Source organism: Poeciliopsis prolifica, unplaced genomic scaffold, assembly GCF_027474105.1.
Source record: "Poeciliopsis prolifica strain line A6 unplaced genomic scaffold, Auburn_PproV2 SCAFFOLD011, whole genome shotgun sequence".
NCBI classification, from domain to species: Eukaryota; Metazoa; Chordata; class Actinopteri; order Cyprinodontiformes; family Poeciliidae; genus Poeciliopsis; species Poeciliopsis prolifica.
The window spans coordinates 12,066,112-12,088,906 of NW_026562386.1; the positions used below are offsets into that span (position 1 = coordinate 12,066,112).

At 37.6% G+C, this 22,795-nt stretch overlaps 1 protein-coding gene across 1 annotated transcript in view; it reads right to left on the minus strand.

Annotated features, from left to right (window-relative positions):
- luzp2 (leucine zipper protein 2) overlaps positions 1-22,795 on the minus strand; it is a 154,493-nt gene that overhangs the window by 8,860 nt on the left and 122,838 nt on the right. The window contains exons 7-10 of the mRNA XM_055036816.1: positions 19,149-19,211; positions 14,740-14,814; positions 13,946-14,113; positions 318-422 (exon numbers count right to left, since the gene is read on the minus strand). Coding sequence (XP_054892791.1) covers positions 318-422; positions 13,946-14,113; positions 14,740-14,814; positions 19,149-19,211 — 411 coding nt within the window. The remainder of the gene's footprint in view (positions 1-317; positions 423-13,945; positions 14,114-14,739; positions 14,815-19,148; positions 19,212-22,795) is intronic.

Genomic DNA, 22,795 nt, shown 5'->3' on the forward strand with positions numbered 1-22,795 from the left:
CAAAGTATGTCCAAAATGGCATCTCTAAATAATTCACAACAAATAAGTCTATTTAGTGAAACAATACAACACCAGGAAGGTTGTATTATTTTTCAACCATATGCAAAAACAAAAAACAAAGTCTAAGTAATCGTTATTAAACAAGAATCAGATAAGAATTTGAAACAACTTCATCACCAAGGTGAAACTTGCTAAAGATCTTGTAAATTAGTTTTAATTGGTTGATCTGATTTCTGATGTAGTATGAATTTCATGAAAAGATGAAGCTCATGAATACAAGCCCTGTGGTTTTACCACTAATTACTCCAAAAGCTCACCTTTTCCATCTGGCACTCTTTAACTCCAACACTCTCTCTTCTTATTTCACTGATGTTCATGGGTGATTTACTAGAGGAAACAATTCTCTGAACCTTGGAGATATCCTGAAGAGAAAAATAGACAACGTATATTTTGGGTTTAAAAAAGTACATAGACATTTAACCGCTCTGATGGAAAAAAGGATTTTGATCTGTAGAGTACTTACAATATGCATACTATTTAAAACTAAATCTTTCAATTGCACTGGGTTGACTTGAAGTGGATATCTAACTACAAAATTTCACAATATAATAGAGAGGGGATAGAGGTGCAATATTTCACAAAATCCACAGCTCAGTTTGCTTTAGTTTCAGGGTACACTTTTCAATTCAGATTGACTCACTTTTTTTCTTTCTTTTCTGTTTTGTCAACATTCCATAAACACCATACAACAGCATTCGATAATGAGCTTTTTTGTTGCTGCAAGAATGGGGGCTCCCAGGAAAATGTTTCAAACTCTGAGCCTTCACAGCAGCCAGGCGAAAAAGCAAAACAGCTTCCTGACCTGGCTGTTGTACTCTGCTGCTTCAACATGTTACAAGTACAAGGCGCTTGTCTTACATGTGTGCTGAGCTAAATGAAATACACATGTCCCAAAGTGAGACAAACCAACCAAAGATTAACAGCAAGACTATAAACATGCAATCACAACTGGGGTTTGGTGACCCTTACGAATTTAACTCAAATTACATATGGGAATGTTGAAAATGTTGCTTTTTGTAGGAGCAGCATTCAGTCATACGCAAAAAGCATGTACAATAATGAGTGTTATTGAGTACATGTTGACCACAAATGGACCTTTCCAGCTGAAATGAAGCTAGAGGGAGCATCAGAAAAGGTTAAGTCAAGTCAAGCACATTTAAGCAACGAGGCAGTTCAGAGTGCTTTACATTATAAAAGAGGTGCAGCGGGTAAAAAAAAAAGCACACATCCCTCTACACAAGGACACACTCCAGGGTAGAACAGGCCTCTGTGTCACGTTTGCCCAGTGCATATGGACTGAAAATCTCCAAACAGAGACTTACAGAATGCATCGTGATCAGATGCCTGAACAACCTTAACTGACCAATCTTGACACAGAGAATGAGTGCCTGTATGGCTCCTATGGAGTAAACAAATTTTCTTCCAATCTTAGTCAATATCAAGACTATTTGTGAAGTTATTAGGGTGAGATTTGAAGCCAGACTAATAAATTGAGAACTTAAACTTTTTGGGTCAGCTCTAAGACCCAAAAAGTCTTAGAGCAGTGCCTACATTCCTGCAGATGAGGCCATAGACAGTCAATCCATCTTCTTCTCATCATTTGTGAACAAGACACCAAGATACTTATTGTTTTATATATATATACAGATATACAAGTTGTGTGGTGAGGACAAAAGAAATATGTGATAAAAAATAGTAATTTTGGTATTCAGTATTTGTTTCCAAACAAGTATACAGTTAAAGTAGGTCAGATTTGGTCTCTTGAGAGCTTAAAGTAAGATAGCTGCAAAATGAAGGGAGGCAATCTTTGCTTGTCACTGCCAAACCTCATTTCGACTTTGTCAGCTGAAGTAACATCCTTTTAGCAGGTTCAGTGGAAATGGCTTTACTTGAAAAGTTACCACTGATTAGCCATTTCATGCATAATTTTAAAACTTCTGACAGGATCTGTCTCAATCAGCCACAATTTTTTTGAAATGCAATGGAAAAAGGGAAACCTTTTACATGTCATTTTCTTGGAAGTGATCTTCCAGTAAAAAAAAGCTGATGTTTAAAGTGAGAACATTTATTATTCAGCAGTTTCAAAGTAAATTGAATTCCACTGTAAAATCCAAAAAAGTGAATAATGTGATATAATTTATAACATAATGGGTCAGTCTACATCCATTGGAAAAGCTGACTGATGCTTTTAAAAATGGCATAGCTTGCAGTTATTTTCACTCTCTACAATGGGTCCAAAAGTGTGTGAGCCCCAGGATCAAACTTCACACAGTGAAAAATCACTCTTCATTCACAAATTAAAGCAGAAAGTAATGAAAATGTCAAATGGGGAAGCAAAACATTTTACACGGTAGAGCCTTTATGCACAACAAAGCTGGAGCATATAAATGTCCTTCTGGATTTTTTTTTCTGATGTTCAGAAGTACTTATGTGTGAATATGGACTTACCCACATTAAATATTATTATTAGTCAGTGCCAACTGAATATTTAGCAAAGCAAACAACCTTTTGGGAATCTGCAGGCAAATTATGTTGAGCCCTCAATCCTCATTTCATCTTTAAATGACAAATTATGGGTGTGTGAAATTTGTAGACAATTTCACAGATAACTTGATAAATTTAAAATGATAGCTTTGCATATATATATATATATATATATATATATATATATATATATATATATATATATATATATATATATAAAAATTCCCTTCTCACCCACCGCGGGTGGTTCTTATCCTCTGAGCTCGGGTCCTCTACCAGAGGCCTGGGAGCTTGAGGGTTCTGCGCAGTATCTTGGCTGTGCCAAGGACTGCACATTTCTGGACTGAGATGTCTGATGTTGTTCCTGGGATCTGTTGTAGCCACTGCTCCAGTTTGGGGGTTACTGCCCCGAGGGCCCCGATGACCACAGGCACCACTGTGGTCTTCACCTTCCAGGCCCTCTCCAGTTCTTCCCTGAGGCCCTGGTATTTCTCCAGTTTCTCGTGCTCCTTTTTCCTGATGTTGCAATCACTTGGTATTGCTACATCAACCACAACGGCTTTCCTCTGATGTTTATCTACTACGACAATGTCTGGTTGGTTTGCCATTACCATTTTGTCTGTCTGTATCTGGAAGTCCCACAGGATCTTAGTTCTGGCGTTCTCCACCACCTTTGGGGGTGTTTCCCACTTTGATCTCGGGGTTTCCAGTCCATATTCTGCACAGATGTTTCTGTACACTATGCCTGCCACTTGGTTATGTCGCTCCATGTACGCTTTCCCTGCCAGTATCTTGCACCCTGCTATGATGTGCTGGACTGTCTCAGGGGCCTCCTTGCACAACCTACACCTTGGGTCTTGTCTGGTGTGGTAGATCTGGGCCTCTATTGCTCTGGTGTTTAGGGCCTGTTCCTGGGCGGCCAGGATGAGGGCCTCTGTGCTGTCCTTGAGTGCAGCTTTTTCCAGCCATTGGTAGGATTTACTGATATCAGCCACTTGGGTTATTTGCTGGTGGTACATCCCATGTAGGGGCTTGTCCTCCCATGATGGTATCTCTGGCACCTCAACCTCCGTTCCCTGTTGTCTGAGACATTCACTGAGCACATTGTCTGTTGAGGCTTTGTCCCTGATGTATTTATGGATCTTAGTTGTTTCGTCCTGGACAGTGGTTCTCACACTCACTAGTCCTCTGCCTCCTTCCTTGCGGCTCGTGTACAGTCTCAGGGTGCTGGATTTGGGATGGAACCCTCCATGCATGGTTAGTAGCTTTCTAGTCTTAATATCTGTGGCTTTTATCTCCTCCTTTGGCCAGCTAATTATTCCAGCAGGGTATCTGATTACTGGCAGGGCATAGCTGTTTATCGCACGGATTTTGTTCTTGCCATTGAGCTGGCTTCTCAGGACTTGCCTTATTCGTTGGAGGTATTTAGCTGTGGCTCCTTTCCTTGTGGCCTCATCGAGGTTGCCATTTGCTTGTGGTATACCTAGGTACTTGTAACTGTCCTCTATGTCTGCTATTGTTCCTTGTGGGAGTGAGACTCCTTCTGTGCGGATCACCTTCCCCCTCTTTGTGATCAGCCGAGCACACTTCTCTAGTCCGAATGACATCCCAATGTCAGTGCTGTAGATCCTTGTGGTGTGGATCAGTGAGTCGATGTCTCGCTCACTCTTGGCGTACAGCTTGATGTCATCCATCAAGTGACTGATGTTGGCCCCATTTTTGAGTCGGTATCCATAGCCAGTCTTGTTGATAATTTGGCTGAGGGGGTTCAGGCCTATGCAGAACAGTAGCGGGGACAGAGCATCTTCTTGGTTGCAGTTGGCTTCAAGGGTGGTTTTCCACAGCTTCATCGAGTTTGCAATGAAGGCTCTCAGAATCCTGTTGATGTTATACATCTCTAGGCATTCAATGATCCAAGTATGCGGCATTGAGTCATAGGCTTTCTTGTAATCGATCCAAGCCATGCACAGGTTGGTGTGTCGGGTTTTGCAGTCTCGGGCAACTGTGCGGTCTACGAGGAGTTGGTGTTTGGCTCCTCTGGTATTTACACCGATACCCTTCTGTGCCGTGCTCATGTGTTTATCCATGTGTTTGCTTATCTTGGCCGCTATGATGCCTGACATGAGCTTCCAGGTTGTGGAGAGGCAGGTTATTGGTCGGTAGTTGGGTGGGACTGGACCCTTTGATGGATCCTTCTGGATTAGGATTGTTCGCCCTTCAGTTAACCATTCAGGGTGAGTCCCACTTTGTAGCAGCTGGTTCATTTGGGCTGCCAGTCGCTCATGGAGAGCAGTGAGTTTCTTTAGCCAGTAGGCATGGATCATGTCAGGCCCTGGTGCTGTCCAGTTTTTCATGCCTGAGACTCTTTCTTGAACATCTGTCACAGTGATGGTTACCGGGGCTTGCTCAGGGAGGTTGCTGTGGTCCTCTCGTAGAGAGATCAGCCACTGTGCATTGCTGTTGTGGGACGCCTTCCTTTCCCATATGCCTTTCCAGTATTGTTCAGTCTCCAGCCTTGGTGGGTCTGCTCTGTTGTTATTACCCTGCCATTGAGAGTACACCTTAGCTGGTTGAGTGGAGAAGAGCCGGTTAATCCTTCTGGATTCATTCTCCCTTGTGTATCTCTTTAGGCGGCTGGACAAGGCTTGGAGCCTCTGTTTGGCAGTTTCAAGTGCTTCAGGTATGGGCATCTGACTGTACTTTCTGGGTACTGGTCTTTTCATTGCACCCTTGTGGAGCTCTGACAGTTGGCTCACTTCCCTCCTTGTTACCTTGATTTTAGCCTCTAACCGTCTTTTCCATGGTGGGTATTGGGTCTCATGGTTGCTCTTATAGCCAAGTATCTCAAGGATCACTGATGCTGAGTTGTAGATCAGCTCATTGGTTTCTGTTATGGTGTTGGTAGGGATCGTTCTCAATGCTGCATTCACATTCTCAATGAGACTTTCTGATGGTACTTCACTCAGCCGTTGTAATTGGCGCCGAGGAGGCCTGGTTGTCATTCGGGTCATGATTCTCTCTCTCAGGTCAGCAGCTGTCTCGTTCAGCTCTGTTTCGCTCATTGGGGCCGTGTATCCCCTCACTGGGTGGGGACTTGTAGTTAAGTCCCCACAGTCCTGACATCCGGGTTCCTCCCTTTTGCCGTAGCATTTGTGTTGTATCTCGTCAATCTCAAGTTGTGATAGCAGTTGCCGTTTGCGGATGTTGGAACACTGAGTTACTAGTTGTTTAGCACTTAGTGTTGACTGGGGATGTCGAAGTAACCATTCCTTCCCCAGTCTTTGCATGTAACCTCTCTCACTAGGGTTACTTGAGTAGTAGCATTCCAACAGATCCACATTTTCATCTCTCGCCCATTTCCGTCTTGTTCCAGTAGCCCATTTGTCATCAAGGTGCTCTGGTTCCCCAACACCTGACGCAGACCTTGTTTGGCCGGGCGACGTCTGAGCCGGCATGTTACGCAACTTAGTATCTCTCATGGTATGAGGTAGGCAGTAGCTTGAAGGGTCTTGCCTAAGGACCCAGACTGGATTCGAACCCTGCCCTCTCGGGTGATATACTGATGCCTTATGTATATATCCAGTGATATATATATATATATATATATATATATATATATATATATATATATATATATATATATATATATATATATATATATGCCACCTAATAATATACTTTATATACTTTATAGATATGCTTTATTTGTTTAATCAAATAAATAATCACACAAGTGCACAGAGGAGAGCAAAGCAGTGGAATGTTTGAGTTATCTTCTCTGGCACAGTGCTCTCAGCGTCTAATGAATCATCTCCCATCACTTTGATGAAAATTGCATACTATTGGACCACAAGCCTTGGCTCTCCCCCCAAGACTGTTAAATATGAAGCAACTTCCATTTGAATGTTGCTGATCTCTGCATCCTCACACTAATGAATCTTTCACCAGCTTGGAGTATTCGTGTGTGTCCGTATGTGTGTGAGAGAAAATATTGTCAGTCTTATCAATGGAATTAACCCAAACTTAAGGGTGATGTTTATTCAGGCCATATGACTGGAGCTCAAACTGGAATTATTGATGGTGCAAAACAAACATTCCTCCATGTCACAGGTGTCCAAATCCAGTCCTTGAGGGCCACTGTCCTGCAGTTTTTCGATGTGCCACAAAACACTGGAATGAAATGGCTTAATTACCTCCTCCTTGTGTTGATAAGTTCTCCAGAGCCCTGCTAATGACAAAATTATTCTATTCAGGTGTGGTGCAGCAGATGCACATCTAAAAGTTGCAGGACACCGGCCCTTGAGAACTGGAGTTTGACACTCCTGCTCCATGTAATGATTTTAAAGCAAAATTAGATTTTAGTTAGACAATGCTCCCAAAAGTGGAACAACTATTTTATCCATGATTTATCTCAAGTATTGTAAAATAATTTTACTTTCTTCTGGCCTAGAAATACCATTTAAGTCCCCTAGATTAGAGAGTCACTGGTTTGAGAAATATCTGGGTTTCCCGTCCTTCTCCCCGACCCGATTTAACAATACATACATATGGAACCATCAGTGATTTTACAGTATATCACTTTTATATTACTATATGTGACTGACACATAGAAGAACTTGTTTTGAAAAGCAGCACACTTTGTATTCACAAAGTGCTGGACAAAATGAGCGCCCTGTACAATAATTCACTATAATCATCCAAATGGTTAATTAAATACAAAATTCAGTGCATGTTGGGTTTTAACAAGTGAAATGAGTGTTGATTTAGGAAGTCGTGTGATGCACTGTGAGATCATAAAGTGCAGAGGAGTTTAGTCTCCACTGTATGAAAGGCTGTGCACTTATCACTGCCACAAATTGCATATGCAAGACTACTCAGCTTTTTGAAAAGTTTTATGTATGAGGAGGCTATTGGGCGTGAATTGTAACCAAGTAACATTCGTTTCCATTCTAGTGTACCCTAATTTTGAGACTCTTCAAATAAGACTTAATTCAATAGGTCTAGATGTCATTAGTATATCCAAACCCGTGTCTTGATTTGTTCAACTCCTCCACGAATAGAACAGCCACAACAGTTTACACAAATGCTTATGGTTAGACTCAGTGGTATGGCATGGCTTAGTGCAGTTCATTTTGTTATTTTCTGGCATATTCTGGAGAGCATTTTCACTGCAAGTTGGACTCTCTCTAAACAAAATTATACAAAAACAGTCAAACTCTGAAAAATTGCCAATAACATGTTTTCCAAAGATTGAGTTATTTAAAAAAAATTGGGAAAACAACAAAAAAAGTATTATCTTGATGTGCAATGCTGGCTAGAGACAGACCAAAAGGCCGCCCTGCAATAAGTTGACACTGATACAAATGCAAGACACATAAAAAAAAGCAATTTATTTATACCCAGTTATACCTAGAAGGTGTAGTATTTCTATAAAATATTGTTTTGTTGTACTTTTTAAGGCACTGTAGACATGTATCAAATAATATAAAAGGACATTTCTTGTGAAGTCTGCTCATTGGGGTTTTCACACCAGACAGGCAAAGACAGTTCTGAGTTTTTGTGGAATGTAAGCAAACCTCTTTTACAACATGATTTGTGATCCACAGTCTCAAAGCAGTTCTGTATGCCATGGAGATCACTTCAGAAACAGAAGGTTGGACATCAAGATTCATTCTTCGCCGTTATGGCTCTTAAGTTCCTCAGGAGTTTGTCACTGAACCGTAATCGCCATGCTAGGAATATCCAAGTCAAGATTACTGGACAGGGGGGATGTACAAATTCTTTCAGCAGAATCTGATGCATAAAATCAAATGGTCAACAAGATGAATATTTTTTCTCTGAAATTTGTTTCCCTATTCTTTAGTTTCCTTGTTGATTTTATGATTAGATACTATTTTTATGCTCTTGCCCTCTTGAATGATATTGTGTTAAAAATGCTTAAACTCATCTTATTAAATTAACTTTGTTGAGTTCTTCTTAGCTTGTAATAAGAAAATAATTATGTGATAATCCCAAAGTCAAGTTCTTGACATTTGTGACTCAACTGTATGTAACTTGGCTGTTCTAAGCTTAGTAAGTGTTTGTTTTTCTTTGCCTAAAATGAGTTAAATTTGGCAGTGATTTAAACGAGGTCTGACCCACCTCCACAAGCACAGGCAGAATGGACAGATGGAGCACCACAGTAACTTTTACATGATATATCAGACAGCCTGTCAAAGTAGCAATTGCTCAGAACTGAAATGCTGCTATTTGTATGTTAATGAAGAGGAAAGTAATAACTATGTTAGCATAAAAATCAAGCCTTTGCTTTCTTGAGTTTTTCTACTTATCTTTGCTTTTTTAAGATGTTTATTTTTATCTGGTTTGGGTATGGAAAGGAGTATTTATGAACTTTTCTACTGTATAATGGAAGCCGGAATTTACATGTACATGGCTCCTCAATTAGAGGTTACTGTGATCTAAGATGCCACTATAGAAGGGCAGAAATGGTACCATGGAAGTCATGGTGAGATCTGGATGATTAAGGATAAAGAAAACTTAGAAGGAACCGTTTAAGTGGTATGTCAAATTTCACCACCCACGAAAAGAAGCACACATTGCAGCAGCTCCGAGGGGGGAAAGCCTCTTATAGCCAGCAATGCTCACCAGGATCATGGCAGATAAGACACAGCAATCCTACGGCCTGCTTGATGATTTCAAAGTGAATGCTTTTTCAAAAAATAAAATTTTTGATTGAAGTTGACGTGACTGCTTTAGGGGAACCAAAACATCCATTGGAACCATGAACTGAATTTTTATTAAATAACTAGATGTATATTTTTGTTCCCTCTGAATTGTATTTATATGTCAGCCAGAATGGGTATTTTTGAAGGCCCAATGTTGCTGCATGGATCAAACCTTGACAGTTGATATTGGTCGTAAAATGTCAGTGTTTTCCAGAGAAAACAATATCTGCACTGAAAGCTAAATCCTATATTTACTATGACTCTCCATCGCAGTCTCCTTGTTTTATTTCTAAAAGGATTAAATCCTAAAGCCCCAGTTGAATCTGCTGTGACCTTGACTTAAAGAGACTCCCAACAAAGAATATTTGACAGTGAGTAATTTTCATGGTGCACAAACATAGCAAAACTCCCATAATGCTTGAAAGTAATTGTATTTTAAATTAAAAGCTACATCACCCTCAACAAAGGCAAGCACAAACTTCCAAACTGCTGTCTGAGTTAGACATGCTATTATTCTGAACACCACTGAAATCATGTTGGCCCAACTCTTATTTTCTGTAGTAATTATTTTCTGGCCTATTTCTCTCTAGATGTGCAGTGAAGTAAATACTGTAGTAAAAGGTAAATTTATTTATGTTCCCAAGCAAGCTGTTTTAATTTGAAATAATTTTTTGTCGGGATGCAGCTAAACAAATAGTGTAGAAAAATTTTCATTGACTTGCTGTAAAAGTTTGTAGGGAGTCTTTGTGCACAAAGACACACAAAGAAAATTCAGCTCATCTCTAATTCTGATTTAACAGACATAAGCAAAAATTATTTTTTAAATTTTAAATATTTGGCAGGGACTTTGCACAATAATTAAAATTGCTGTAAATAGGCCAGAATTAGCCATTTAGCTATTTCTCATATGTTGTCCCTGAACATTTAGTATGTTTTTTAAAGTATCACAGCCTTTTCTCTTATCATTACTTTAACATTTCAAAACATGAAGCCACAGGTACACAAAAATATGGTATCCCATTTTCCAGATTTGGAAATTTGGATTTACACAAATCATAGTAAAAGCATTGTTATTTGTAACAGAACAATTGTACATGCTTGTTAAAATATAAAAGCACTGGAAAATTACTAGTTTTTAACTTTTGTAGTAAAATTAAATTATGGATTTTGAATCAAGATATTGAAGAGAAACCAAATACTTATTCCATTAGTATAATTACGACCAGAACATGCAACTTGTCATGCACAAAGTATTTGCAAAAAGTTTCCCATGTTAATGAACAAGCAACTATTAATGCCTGAATAATAAAAACCAGGGCCCTGATGTATTAAGTTTTGAAAAGTTGTTTCACTGAAACTATTTTGAGGAAAATGTATTTTTGCTGTCTTTGCATCAGATTTGTGATGTAAATGTATGCATGTTTCCCTTTGACGAAACTTTGTCACAAGGCACTTGCAAATTCTGATGTCTGGTTCCTGTTTTTAGACATGAATGGAGAATACAGAAAAAATATTGCAAAACAAGAAGCATGGTGGTTCATTTCTTCAAGAGGCTTTGAGCCAATCATGCATTTTCTTCTTTAAAAAAAAGAGAAAACATTCTAAAGCCAAACCACTAAATATATTCATCCCCCTTGCTATATTGTTGAGAAACGATTGGTTTTCTTTTTTAATGTTGACTTGTTTAAATTTTATTTTAAGAAGCACTGCTGTAGCTAATCATACTCTGGTCTGTTGTTTCATCTCACTGTTTTAGTAAGACATCAGTAAATATGTTTAACAATTATTGCTTTTCACACAGTGCCACTAGCAGAGCAACTTCCTGCCACTGTTTTGTGTTCAGACAGTTTTGCTAAGGGAAGTTCTCTCTGTGCATGTTGAGTGTTTCCTTGTGGGTTTGATTTCTGTCTTCTCAAACTCAAAGTTGGTTGCAGCAAATGGCTATTGAAACATAGACTTCCCATAAAGGCTTTCTTTTGGTTAAAAGGGAATGACTTTTCATTGCTGCCACATGTTTACTCTGTGTGAGAGATTGCTGTAAAGTCAATGACTGGTTGTAACTGTTTCCTCATACAGATAACTTTTAACATATTGTAAGCTGAATTAGATTATCTGCAGATGTGATGGTGAATCTTCTCTATTTACATGAATGTGTTGGATTGGTATAAATGTAATTTATTGTGCATTTCTGTCTAACTGGAAATTAATTTCATCCATTTATCTTGTAAAGTGCCTTTGCATGATGCTATGTGAATACAAATCTAACGTCTGCTATGTGAATACAAATCTAACGTCTAAATTCCATGCATAAAGTGTTCAGTTATGCGGGATTTGTCTATGTTCATCCATTATATGTATCAGTGTTTAACTTTTTTCAACAATATTGTGAAGGCTAAGCATTTTCTAATACTAGCATTAACTCAGTATTATCATAAAATTTGAATCTTAAATGCTCTTGTTATAAAAGGCTATTCTAAAAGAAGTGGGTGACTAACTGATCACAGAAAGTAAAGGAAAAAATGCCGATACATCAAAGCCCTTGACAATGCTGCTTTTACTGAGTGCATGTTGTTGCTAGGATACAAAAGCTATTGTGGCTGATAGTCGGTATCTATCTCTCTTTTGCTATTGGAGGTTGGTTTCATATGGTGGGTCCTTCCCCCTCTTGAATTTGCAATGGCAATGAAAGAAAATAATAAAACTCAGGAAATGTTGCAGTTCAACTATCTTTGACTGAGAGCAATGTCACAACAGAAAGTTATTTATTTATTTATGTTTGGTTTTTCAGGGACCTACCATTTCTGAACTAAGTCAAGGTATATTTTTTACTTTCTCCTGGCAAGCATTAAAATAGTCAACCTGCTTCAATCCTTTAGTAAATGTTGGTCTTCTTGACCAAAATTATTATTTTTTGCATATTAATGCAAAAAATACTTAGATGTAATGGTTTATTTGTGGTTCTCTGCTTTGCATATGTAACATAGTTAAAATATTGTACAGAATTCCACTTGTCTTTACTTCCAAGTTTGGCTTCAGATGTAATGGGTGAAACAGCAACCCCTGCTGGTGGTTGGCAACGTTAACTATAGTGAACATAGATATCTCGTTGCCAGTTCATGAGAGATGGGCGAGAGGTAGGTTCACTGGGAACATTGTAACGGTCCTGTGGAATGTTCTGTTAGTTTGTTGCTAACATAAAATACTATTCCTCGTAAGGTGCTGTACTGCCGGTGATGAACCTGGTCCCTGATTATTTTATATCCTGTTTCATCCAGGTACATATTGTTTCATTTATTATTGTTTTATTTCCTTGTAATTCTGTCTAATGTTAATGTATAAAATACGGCCGTTGGCCAGTTCATGAGAGATGGGCGCGAGGTGCTGTACTGCCGGTGATGAACCTGGACCCTGATTATTTTATATCCTGTTTCATCCAGATAAACTTCATCTTGTGTCATCCTGTCTCCTGGTCCATATTCACACAACGCAGAGTAATGACGAAAAGGCATAATAATTAAAAAGGTTACACATACCACAGGCTCTACATAAGTTTGACCATCCATCCATCCATCCATCCATCCATCCATCCATCCATCCATCCATCCATCCATCCATCCATCCATCCATCCATCCATCCATCCATCCATCCATCCATCCATCCATCCATCCATCCATCCATCCATCCATCCACCCATCCACCCACCCGTCCGTCCGTCCGTCCGTCCGTCCGTCCGTCCGTCCGTCCGTCCGTCCGTCCGTCCGTCCATCCATCCATCCATCCAGCCAGCCAGCCAGCCAGCCAGCCAGCCAGCCAGCCAGCCAGCCAGCCAGCCAGCCAGCCAGCCAGCCAGCCAGCCAGCCAGCCAGCCAGCCAGCCAGCCAGCCAAGCCATTCACAGGCAAAATGTATTAGAAAAAATATTCAATATAAAAGTCACATGTCAAATGTAACTCAAGTAGACTCTGAGCATACTCTCAAACCAGGACAAGTACAAAGTAAGGAGTCTGGTTGGTTTCCAAATCAAAATCTCAAGCCACCTCAAGTGGCTTTATTTAATGCGAGGATGCTCAAGTTCTTCATTTTCTTGTTGGTTTCATGCTCCAAAAATATGGTTTAAAACAATGAGTTATTTAAGAATAAGCCATCAAGGTCATCAGTCCTGTTAAGGATACAATAATTTATAAGGATAGTGTAAATGTTGGACAATGACTTAGACACAGTGATAGATAAATGATGTCAAGAGGTAAAACAAGATTTTGTAGTGAAAAGTGTCATCAGTCTAACTCATTTAATATTGGAAAATGGGTAAAAATATTATTTTCACCAGTTTTCTTGAGATTTGTGTTAAAGATTTAACTTGCATTAAAACAAGTTTGTTTTAATGCATAAAACAAACTTGTAATCTTATAATATTATAATTCAAATTTTCTTCTTTAGAGTGAATAAAAAGATTTGAACAAGCCAGTGTAAAAGACAGCTTGGCAGAGTATATATTGACATCTGAAAGGAAACATCTTGCTCAAGGACAAGTGGATTTCATCTGCAGCAGATGTATGCTTAACAGAGCAATCTCTTTACTCATTCATCAATTATAAAAAGGTTGAGTTTCTTACAACGCCCAGGCCATCTCTTGCAATAACATTAAATCAGATGGAACTGTGTGAAATATTGAATACCTTAGCATGTGGCTGCTGAAAGGTGAGTCTGGAGCTGTTGATGAGCGATGAGTATCTGAATAGGTGGCTGGGGGAGGTGGGAAATCTGTGGCTGCTGCTGGGCTGGTTGTGCAAGACAGCTGAAAAGCAGATGTGAACTGTGTCCTTCAGTGCCTTCAGCTGTGACTCCTGTCCCCGCAAAAGATTACACACAGAAGACACTGAATCTTTCCTTCCATCCACATGAAAAATGAACGTAAGCCATAGAGCCAGAGGTCATGCTATTAAGTGATTGCCAAACACCTAAGTCATTGTTAGGTAAGACACAAAGAAGTACTACGCGTAATAAACATTCAGTAGGAAAAAAAAATCCTACTGAACTACAGAATTACCTTCTTTTGTAATGTACTTTTTTCTTCTTCACACAATTTCAGCTCATCCAACTAAACCCTGCTAACAATATGTCAATAAGCATGCGCACAAATGAAAAAAAAAAAAAATTACCAATCAAACCTGAAGCATGTCTCTTAATGATTTAATCTAAACAGTATGAAAACACAATCTTGCATGTGAAAACTGGGAGAAAAATCTTGGTATTTACTCCTCTGTTCAGAAATTACTCCTAAACAATAGTTTATTTTGCTGCACATGATTTATTCATTCAACAATTTGAATGTCATTTCTTTAATTTAATTTCTTAAATTGTTGTGTTTGAATGGGTCATATTAAGATATTCAAAGCTGCTTCAGACATTCAAACATGTTACATAGGTATTATTCACCAACACAAACAACATCAAATAGTTATTTTGTCACCTTATCGAGGGCTGTTTTCTCTAATTCCTCCTTGGCGATGGTCAGTTTGTGCTCCAAGTCCAGAAGCTGTTGCCCCTGCAGAAATGCATGACCTTAGAAATCAGATTTTTCTGATTTCTGATTTTTAGCACAAATTATGAAACAGCCACAGATGTAGGGAAGGAAAAAAAAATATATAAATATATATATATATATATATATATATATATATATATATATATATATAATATTATATATATATATATATATATATAATATATATATATATATATATATATATATATATATATCAATTCAGAATCATTACGTCTGCCCCTTTTTGTCAAATACAAGAAATGCAAGTCAATTCTTGACACTTCTAAGAACAGAGGCTTTGAAATCTAACCAGAGCCATAATGATCATTATTTTTTGACTATATTCCCTGGATGGAAGAGAACACGCAAAACGGTCATATTCCAAAAATGAGCTGATTTAACATCGCGCGAGAATCAACAGCGGTTCCTCTGAGGTGTCTTTTATTATTGATAAACTCATCAGTAGGGCAGAAAAATACACTCATTTTACTATAGTTTGCATGCAGCATACGTTTGACCGAGCTTGATAGTGGACTTTAGAGCCATGAACTTTTATTGGGTGTCTTTTTACTGGCCTTTCAAAGTGATAAACTGCATAAGCTTACATTCTGGAGCATCCAAGGTCAGATAGCACAACAAATAGTAATGGCAAACTCTGGAAACAGTCCATGACATTAGAGAGTGAGATGATGAGCCAAAATAAGGAGTTTTTATTTATTTTTTTTTTAAATCTTTTTAAAAGATGGGTCCATCCATTCTAACATTTTTTTATAATCATATTATTTTTATTTTAAATACGTCATTTAAGAATGATAAATTATAATACATTATTAAATTATATAAAATTTAATTCAGTTCAGTTTATTTACCTGAAAGTGAAAATCCCCAGTATCGCTTTCAAAAGTATCACATATTTCTTCCAGTAGGTCTCTTCTCACACAAAGCAGAGTTGGGAACTATTACAAAGCTCATTTGTTACTGTTGTGTTGTGCTCATTTGTTACTGTTGTGTTGTGCTGAAGAGAAAATCTGAGCTTATACGTCTTCAATAATTGACACAGAGGTGTTTGCACAGAAAAATTAAAGTGTTCATTGACACACAGCTATTTTCTACATAATGGAGTTATATAATTTAGCAAAGATTATATTTTTGAGATTGAAAAATATTTAATTAGATATTTACCACTAAGTTAATGGTGAATGGTGCTAGTCCAATCCAGGAGTTGCAGGACACTGGCCCTCGAGGACCAGGATTGCCCATCCCTGGCCTAACATTGTTCATGCTTAGGTCTACATGCTTTTCGTATTTTCACTCTCGCTTAAACAGGAAAATTTATATTTAATTAAGAATAAATTTCTGCAAAATCTATTTTTGGTATTGAACAATGAGCTCAATATATATTTAAAGGAAATGGACATTTTGTGGTGTGTTTTTGTGCTGTATCACTGCACAAAGCGATTGCATCTATTACAAAGAGCATCATCACAAGACAGTCCATTGAAGAGGATGTATGCCTGACCACTCACCCTGAAATGCTGACTTCCAGGGTTAGTGCCTCCTAGTCGCAAGCTTCATATTTCTGTGCTGAGTCCATTATAGAGGTTTGAGGTCAGTGGGCCACTAGCTTTTCAGCTATATGCAGCATGCAGCTCCATCAGGCCATCATTTTTCCTTGGCCTTTTTCTTTTTCTATGCTCGAGGAAAAACAACTCTGGGGGCAAATTTAAAACTGGACTGATGGAAGAAAGAAGATATGAAAGCCTGAAAAGAACTTCTGCACCAAAAATACTCTCTCAGGGAAATACTGCAAAGGCACTGGCGGTCCTTTCAGAATTTTTGATGGTGTGAGCAAGAGAGGGAAGACCTGCCTTTTTGAGCTGTTTACAGCTGACACACGATGTAGGTGCTGCGTTGGATTTCTGTTGCTGTCTTGAAGTTCTCTACATAAGCAACGAAAACACATCAAGTGCAAAACTTCTAACAAGATAGTATGTCCCTATTGTGAATCTTCATTTCTTAGATTTTAAAAATGGAGTTTTCCTTTATAGTTCCAACTCTGTTACTTGTCAAAACAAGATTCCACTGTGAAGAACCAGTAGCAGCTTCACATCAATACTGTGTGTACACAATTGATTTAGTTCAAAGCACCATATTAATAAGTTGCTTTAGCATTTTGTAGATAACTTTGAACTTAACAGGTTATTTTTCAACATGCCATTCTATTTTAGGAGTCTAAGCACTTTCAAACTGTTAGGAGAGAATTAAGAAAATATTTATTTCAATTCCCCTCAGATTTTGAGGTCATGGTCACTCCTATTCACCTGATGTATGGCCATTAGGTCATTGCAAATTTCAATTTGTGAGTTAAGTTTTTGTGAAATATGCCTTTGCTCTCAGCACTATAAACATGAATAGAAGTAGAAGCTACAAAAAGTCAAGTAGTAGTTACTATATTATAAAATAATAAATGGGTGACCTGGCTCATATTTGTCAAAAATATTTTAAAAGCTGAGTTCTTGCTGCAAATTGAGTTTCCAGACTTCAAGGAATGGACTGACAATCCAAAATTTCCATCCTACCCTTGTTCAAGGGTAGGATGGAAATGTGACACAAAGGTTTGCTGTGATTCTGTAACACAATCTGTGTGACCAGGAATTTTGTTTGTTTGTTTGTTTGTGTTATTTTTTAAATTGTAATCACCAAGACTATATGTATGTTTTAATTATTTGCATTTGAAGAACTGAATGCATTTGAAAGGCCAGCAGGAGGTTTATGGCAAACTTCTTGCTTTTATTGTTTCAACAAAGATTATTAGCTACACATTTTGCGTCCAGTGCCACAGATAAGGACTGCTCAGTTATAAACCATTCCTTTTTGCTGGCTTCATTGTTCAAGTACACTTCATTGCAGAATACTTTTGGCTTCAGTGAAGCATCTGATTGACCAGATACACCTTTAAAATGGGATACATCTTTGCAGCCCTATCATGAAACTGCAATGTAACGTAATATAACAGACCATTAACCCATAAATTAGAATAATACATTCTGTTGAGTTCCTTGATCATTCTTATCAGCATGCACTGTGATGTGGTGCAAAATGCTCTTTGATATGGTACAGCAGCTGTCATAACCCATTCAGTTGCTTTCTGGTGGTAGGTTGACTCACATTCCCCCTATGATGTTGATGATATTTACATATCTCAAATTACTCTTTGCCACTTTCTGCTCCTTTGTTTCTCACTAGGGTTTGGATTGTAGCATACAGGAATTACAAATGAAGTTTCAGCAACAGGAAGATTAGGTTCAGAAGAATGTGAATCATATCTGTGTAACCTTCCCACATGCGAAAAAGAAATCAGGTCATACCATCAAACAAGGCTGACTATTTCAATGGAAGAGGAAAAATGCGCAAAATTAATCTCTTGCCTTTACGGTTGCAAACCACGTCTTCAGCATAAATATTAAATGTTTGACATTGAGAAATAAAGTTCTTTTACCTGAGTGACTGATCGAGTTTAGAGACAGTGATTTACAAGATCTGACAGCAGGCGAACAAGTCAATACATTCATCATTCATGGAATAAAAGCAGGCCAAAGATCAGAACACCCAGCAACAATAAATTCACCTTTAGAACTAATAGTAGAAAATGTAGTCTGCTATCACTTTTAAAAAATCATATTATAACTTTAAAGCATTGAAATGCACATTTAGCAGGAGGCATTACAGGCCATTTTTGCAGAAATATGGACTGACATTTTACCACTGCAAACAAGGCCGGAAAGGTCAGTCCATGTACCTGTGAATGCCGATAAATATTACGTGCTCACTCAGATATGAGAACATTTAGTCCTGACAATACAGAATAGGCGGACAAGTAAGTGAAACTGGCCACCAGTTTTTTTTTTATTTATATTCTGCTAACAAAGGGAGCAAACATGTAATGCATATCTGATTCCTTGAAATAAGGACCTCCCTCCCAAGGAAATACAGGAAAACATGGTGTCATATGTAATCTGGGTCAAGAAAATTCTTATTTATAAGCTTACGTAATTCTGTATTATCATCTGTTGTCGAGAATGGTCAACCACAAACCTTGTTAGATTGAAAGGGATGAGCAGTATCATGCAGAGGCAAAATCAGAGAACAAGATTTAGCAGTATGTGGTTTAAGAGACGCCCAATTGACTTTGCAGGTTGCTGTCTGGCTGCAGGCAACTTTGTAATTGCCAGCTGAATTAATTGGAGCGCCGTCTGTGATGGGATCATTTTTTTCCAAGGTAAGTGTTTACCCCCGGTCTGTTACAAAGCCACCCACGTTCAGTTTGAGCTTACCTTAAAAATTAAATCCTTTTTCCCGTACCGCAGTTCTTTCAGTTGAGCCTGGATTTTTTTGGACTGCAAGGGAAAGATAAGAAAATAAGTGTTAGCTTATTTAAATAGCAAAACTGGTTTGAGATGTTGCTGGATTCTGCAAGCTGCAGCAGAAGAGTCCTTTGTGAGTGTTCCCTGGGCAAAGCTCTGGCTTAAAGAAAGGCCCTACTGAGAGGAAGAAAACATCAAATCTGCCCTTCACTGAACTGCATAGTACACAGAATAATGCAGTCATGCAGTGGCTTCTTGCCCACTGTCTAAGTCTGAATTCTTACTGCCCCCACACACGCGACTGCTGCCGTCGCTACATACTTGCAGGTTTTTACATTGTGACTCGCTCTGGCCCATTATAGGGTAGTAACACACATAAGCAAAGAGGTTCTTCACTGCCAACTACCCTGAGCATGAACAGTGTCCAGAGCTGCCTAACATTCACTCAGCTGTTTCACATCACTGGGCACAACCTAACACAGGGGCTGACTCTTAGTCATACTGCCATCCTCAAAACTGCTTATATTGTATGGAGAACACTGAAAGCCTTCAAATGGAACCGACTGGTTTCTGACAACTTATGACACCAAAATATTTTTAAGTTAGGTACACAAAATAAACTATAAAGGGCTTAGGAGGCAAGTGTGAAAAGAAATTAAGGGCCTATTTTATACTCTGACCAAAAATGTTCCTTTTCTCACAGGTATAAACCATTTCAACAAGTAAAGAGCACTAAAGAAGGGACCATAAGTGTTTTTTTCTAAACTTAAAAATTGTTTCTTTTTTGTTGAGATGGCCAAAAATTGTTGTAAGATGTAATCTGAAAGAAATTAAATCCATTCAAGTGGATTCAAAGTTTTAAATTCACTTGAAAACATTTGGAGATGGATGAAAATGAAAAGATAAAAAACAAAAAAAAACAAGTTGCAGAATGCGAATGCCCTTCCTGGAGCCGTAGCTATGTCATGGCGCTTCCTTAAACAAGTTTTTAAAGTAATCAACAAAAACAGAAGAACTGCTCTTTACTGAATTATTTTATTGACATATTTAATTGCATGTAAGAGGGATTTTTTTTCTACAACCAAATACATTTGTTGCATTCTGCATTTCAGAGCTGAAAAAGAGGATTTGAGAAAAATCTATTTGCTTCTTTCAAAAATTAAAAACTAAATTCTGCATAAAATCAGGAAACCTTAAAAACAAAATGAAAGAAAAAACAGATTGGACTCAGAAGATTAAAAAAAATTACTGCTTGCATTTTAGGGCCAACCAAAGCACAAGTATCTGTTGAGCAAAATGTACCATTTTACCTCAGATCAGCAAGAAGTAATTATTTTATCATAATTTTAGGCAAGTTACAAAAAAAAAGAAAAGATGAAAAATGTGTTGTCTTTTTGTCAGTTCACTGTGTTGTGATGAGCTCAGTTGCAATAAACCATAGACATCTGCACTGAGTCTTAGCTTTTAAATCGTAAAGTCTGAATATACTGAGCTTTCTGAATTGTTTTGCCTTCTCCTTTACCCTAGAGAATTACAGCAGTATTTTTCTTTTTTTTTTTTTGACGAAAATCCTTCACACACAAGGCCTGCATTCTCAACAGTTTTTTCTCAAACAGTCAAAATACAGTGACACTGTATTTTGGAGCTTGCTGTAGTTTAATATCTTTCCCAAACTTTCTTTAAGAGAAGACTCACGAAATGTGTCACTGTGAGTCATCATCCCTGGGAGGTCGATGACAGAGCTGTTAGATTTCAGCAGAATGTCCAAAAGACAGACATAAACAGAACACAGTGTGTCTTTACCTCTTTTCATCTAAAAGGTATATTGTTTAGTAACAATCAGGCCCTCCAATATGGAGACAGTTGTAGAGTGTAATAATATTAATTTGGGTTGTTTTTGTGAAGCACTTATTGTTGTCTCTTCAGCCTCCAGGTAACAGGCTTATTGACATCCAAAGTGAAGAGAATTTCTAAAACTAACCTATTATGTTAGTACATTTGTTTATTAGGCAATACAATTATGACAAAATAAACATCAAAATTATTATTTTTTTAATCAAATTCACTTACATTACATTTTGGGACCTCAATTAACTCATGTGCAAAAAATGGTAAAGGGAACATTTTGCATTTAGTAGCTCTTTGAAGATTGTCACTTTTAGAGATACTTTTAATTTGACAAACAAGCCTCATTGGAATGTGTACTCTAATTTACTGAATATGACTGCAGCTGTATTAAACTGTTGTATTAAAGATGCACTGGCAGTTCTACTCTTACAGGCTGAAAACCAACCGTTTTTAAAGCTTGGATTAATATTATTACATGCATTTATATATTTCAAAGGTATGTGTTTAAGTGGTTTGAATATTTAGAAATATGTGTCTTTGTTGGAGACCATCCGACCATTCAGGGAAAAGCAAGAATCTAGCTGGAATTCATCAGAAATTAAATTGCAAAAACATCAAACAAAATAAATAAATAAGTAACTCTGGAACTGGACCACTTTTATAAAAATCACCCAGTGGAAAAGATCAAGAACATGCAAATGTAATTCTGAAAGGTCCTTCAAGTTTTTCATCAGAAATCTCCTTTATCCTGCAGTTTTAATCAAGCTTAAAATAACTGCTAAAACTTCCCACATTATATTTCATGATTTAAAACTTTGCAGATTTCTGAATTCATTTTATATTTAAATTCAAACAAAGGAAAGTCATATCAGCAAATCTCTGCAAAAATATTAGAAGGATTTAACAGTTTTCTTTTCTATGCACACTCAGAAAAGCTATTTCTTAAAGCATTCTTTCGTATCCACAGTAGGAATTGATGCTTTTTCTTTAAGACTATAACACTTTTTTTTTCTATTGTGTCTCACAAAAATGACCCAATTTTAGTTCTTCAGTCTGAAGATGAAAAAGAGAAAAAATGCTGTGAAATGTCCAAAGTGCATCCTCCCAGAAGTATTGTGACTTGTCAACATTTATTTTAGAAAACTCCAGTCATACTCTTTTATGCCTCTAGTTCAAAAGTGGGGTCTTGCTGGGTCTTCTTCCTTGGAGCCCACTTTCATTCAGAAAGCAAAGAGACATTGTTGTTCCTTCATCTTGAAGTTGAGATTGTGTCTTGTTTTGAGGTTTTGTGTGTCTGTTTTCCCACAATTTAAACTATTCACTTGGGAGGCTCTGGATACAGTTTTTTCTCTTGTTCAGGAAGATAAAAAAACAATAAACTGATAACAGTAAATTCAGTGTTTTACATCTAAAGCCAAAATGAAGGCACAAACTTAAATAATAGAACAAAGACCACACAAGCAACAACAAAGCAGATAAACTAACAACCATTAAAGAATAATCTCAAATTTACTAGTGTATTGTGACTCCATGACAACCAATTTCAAATCTGTAGATTTTGGTGCAGAGTTGCAGGTTTTTTTTTCTTTCTACTGATCACAAAAGACTCAGTATTTCTGTTACATATCTCTTAGGGCCTTCTGTGGGGCTCAGTTCTTTCTACTTATGTGGAGGTCACTATGAGTAACACAGCAAGGTTTTAATGAGGTTGTAAGAATGTTTAATACAATAATTTTAATTTCTAACATGTTGCTTAAAAACATATACAA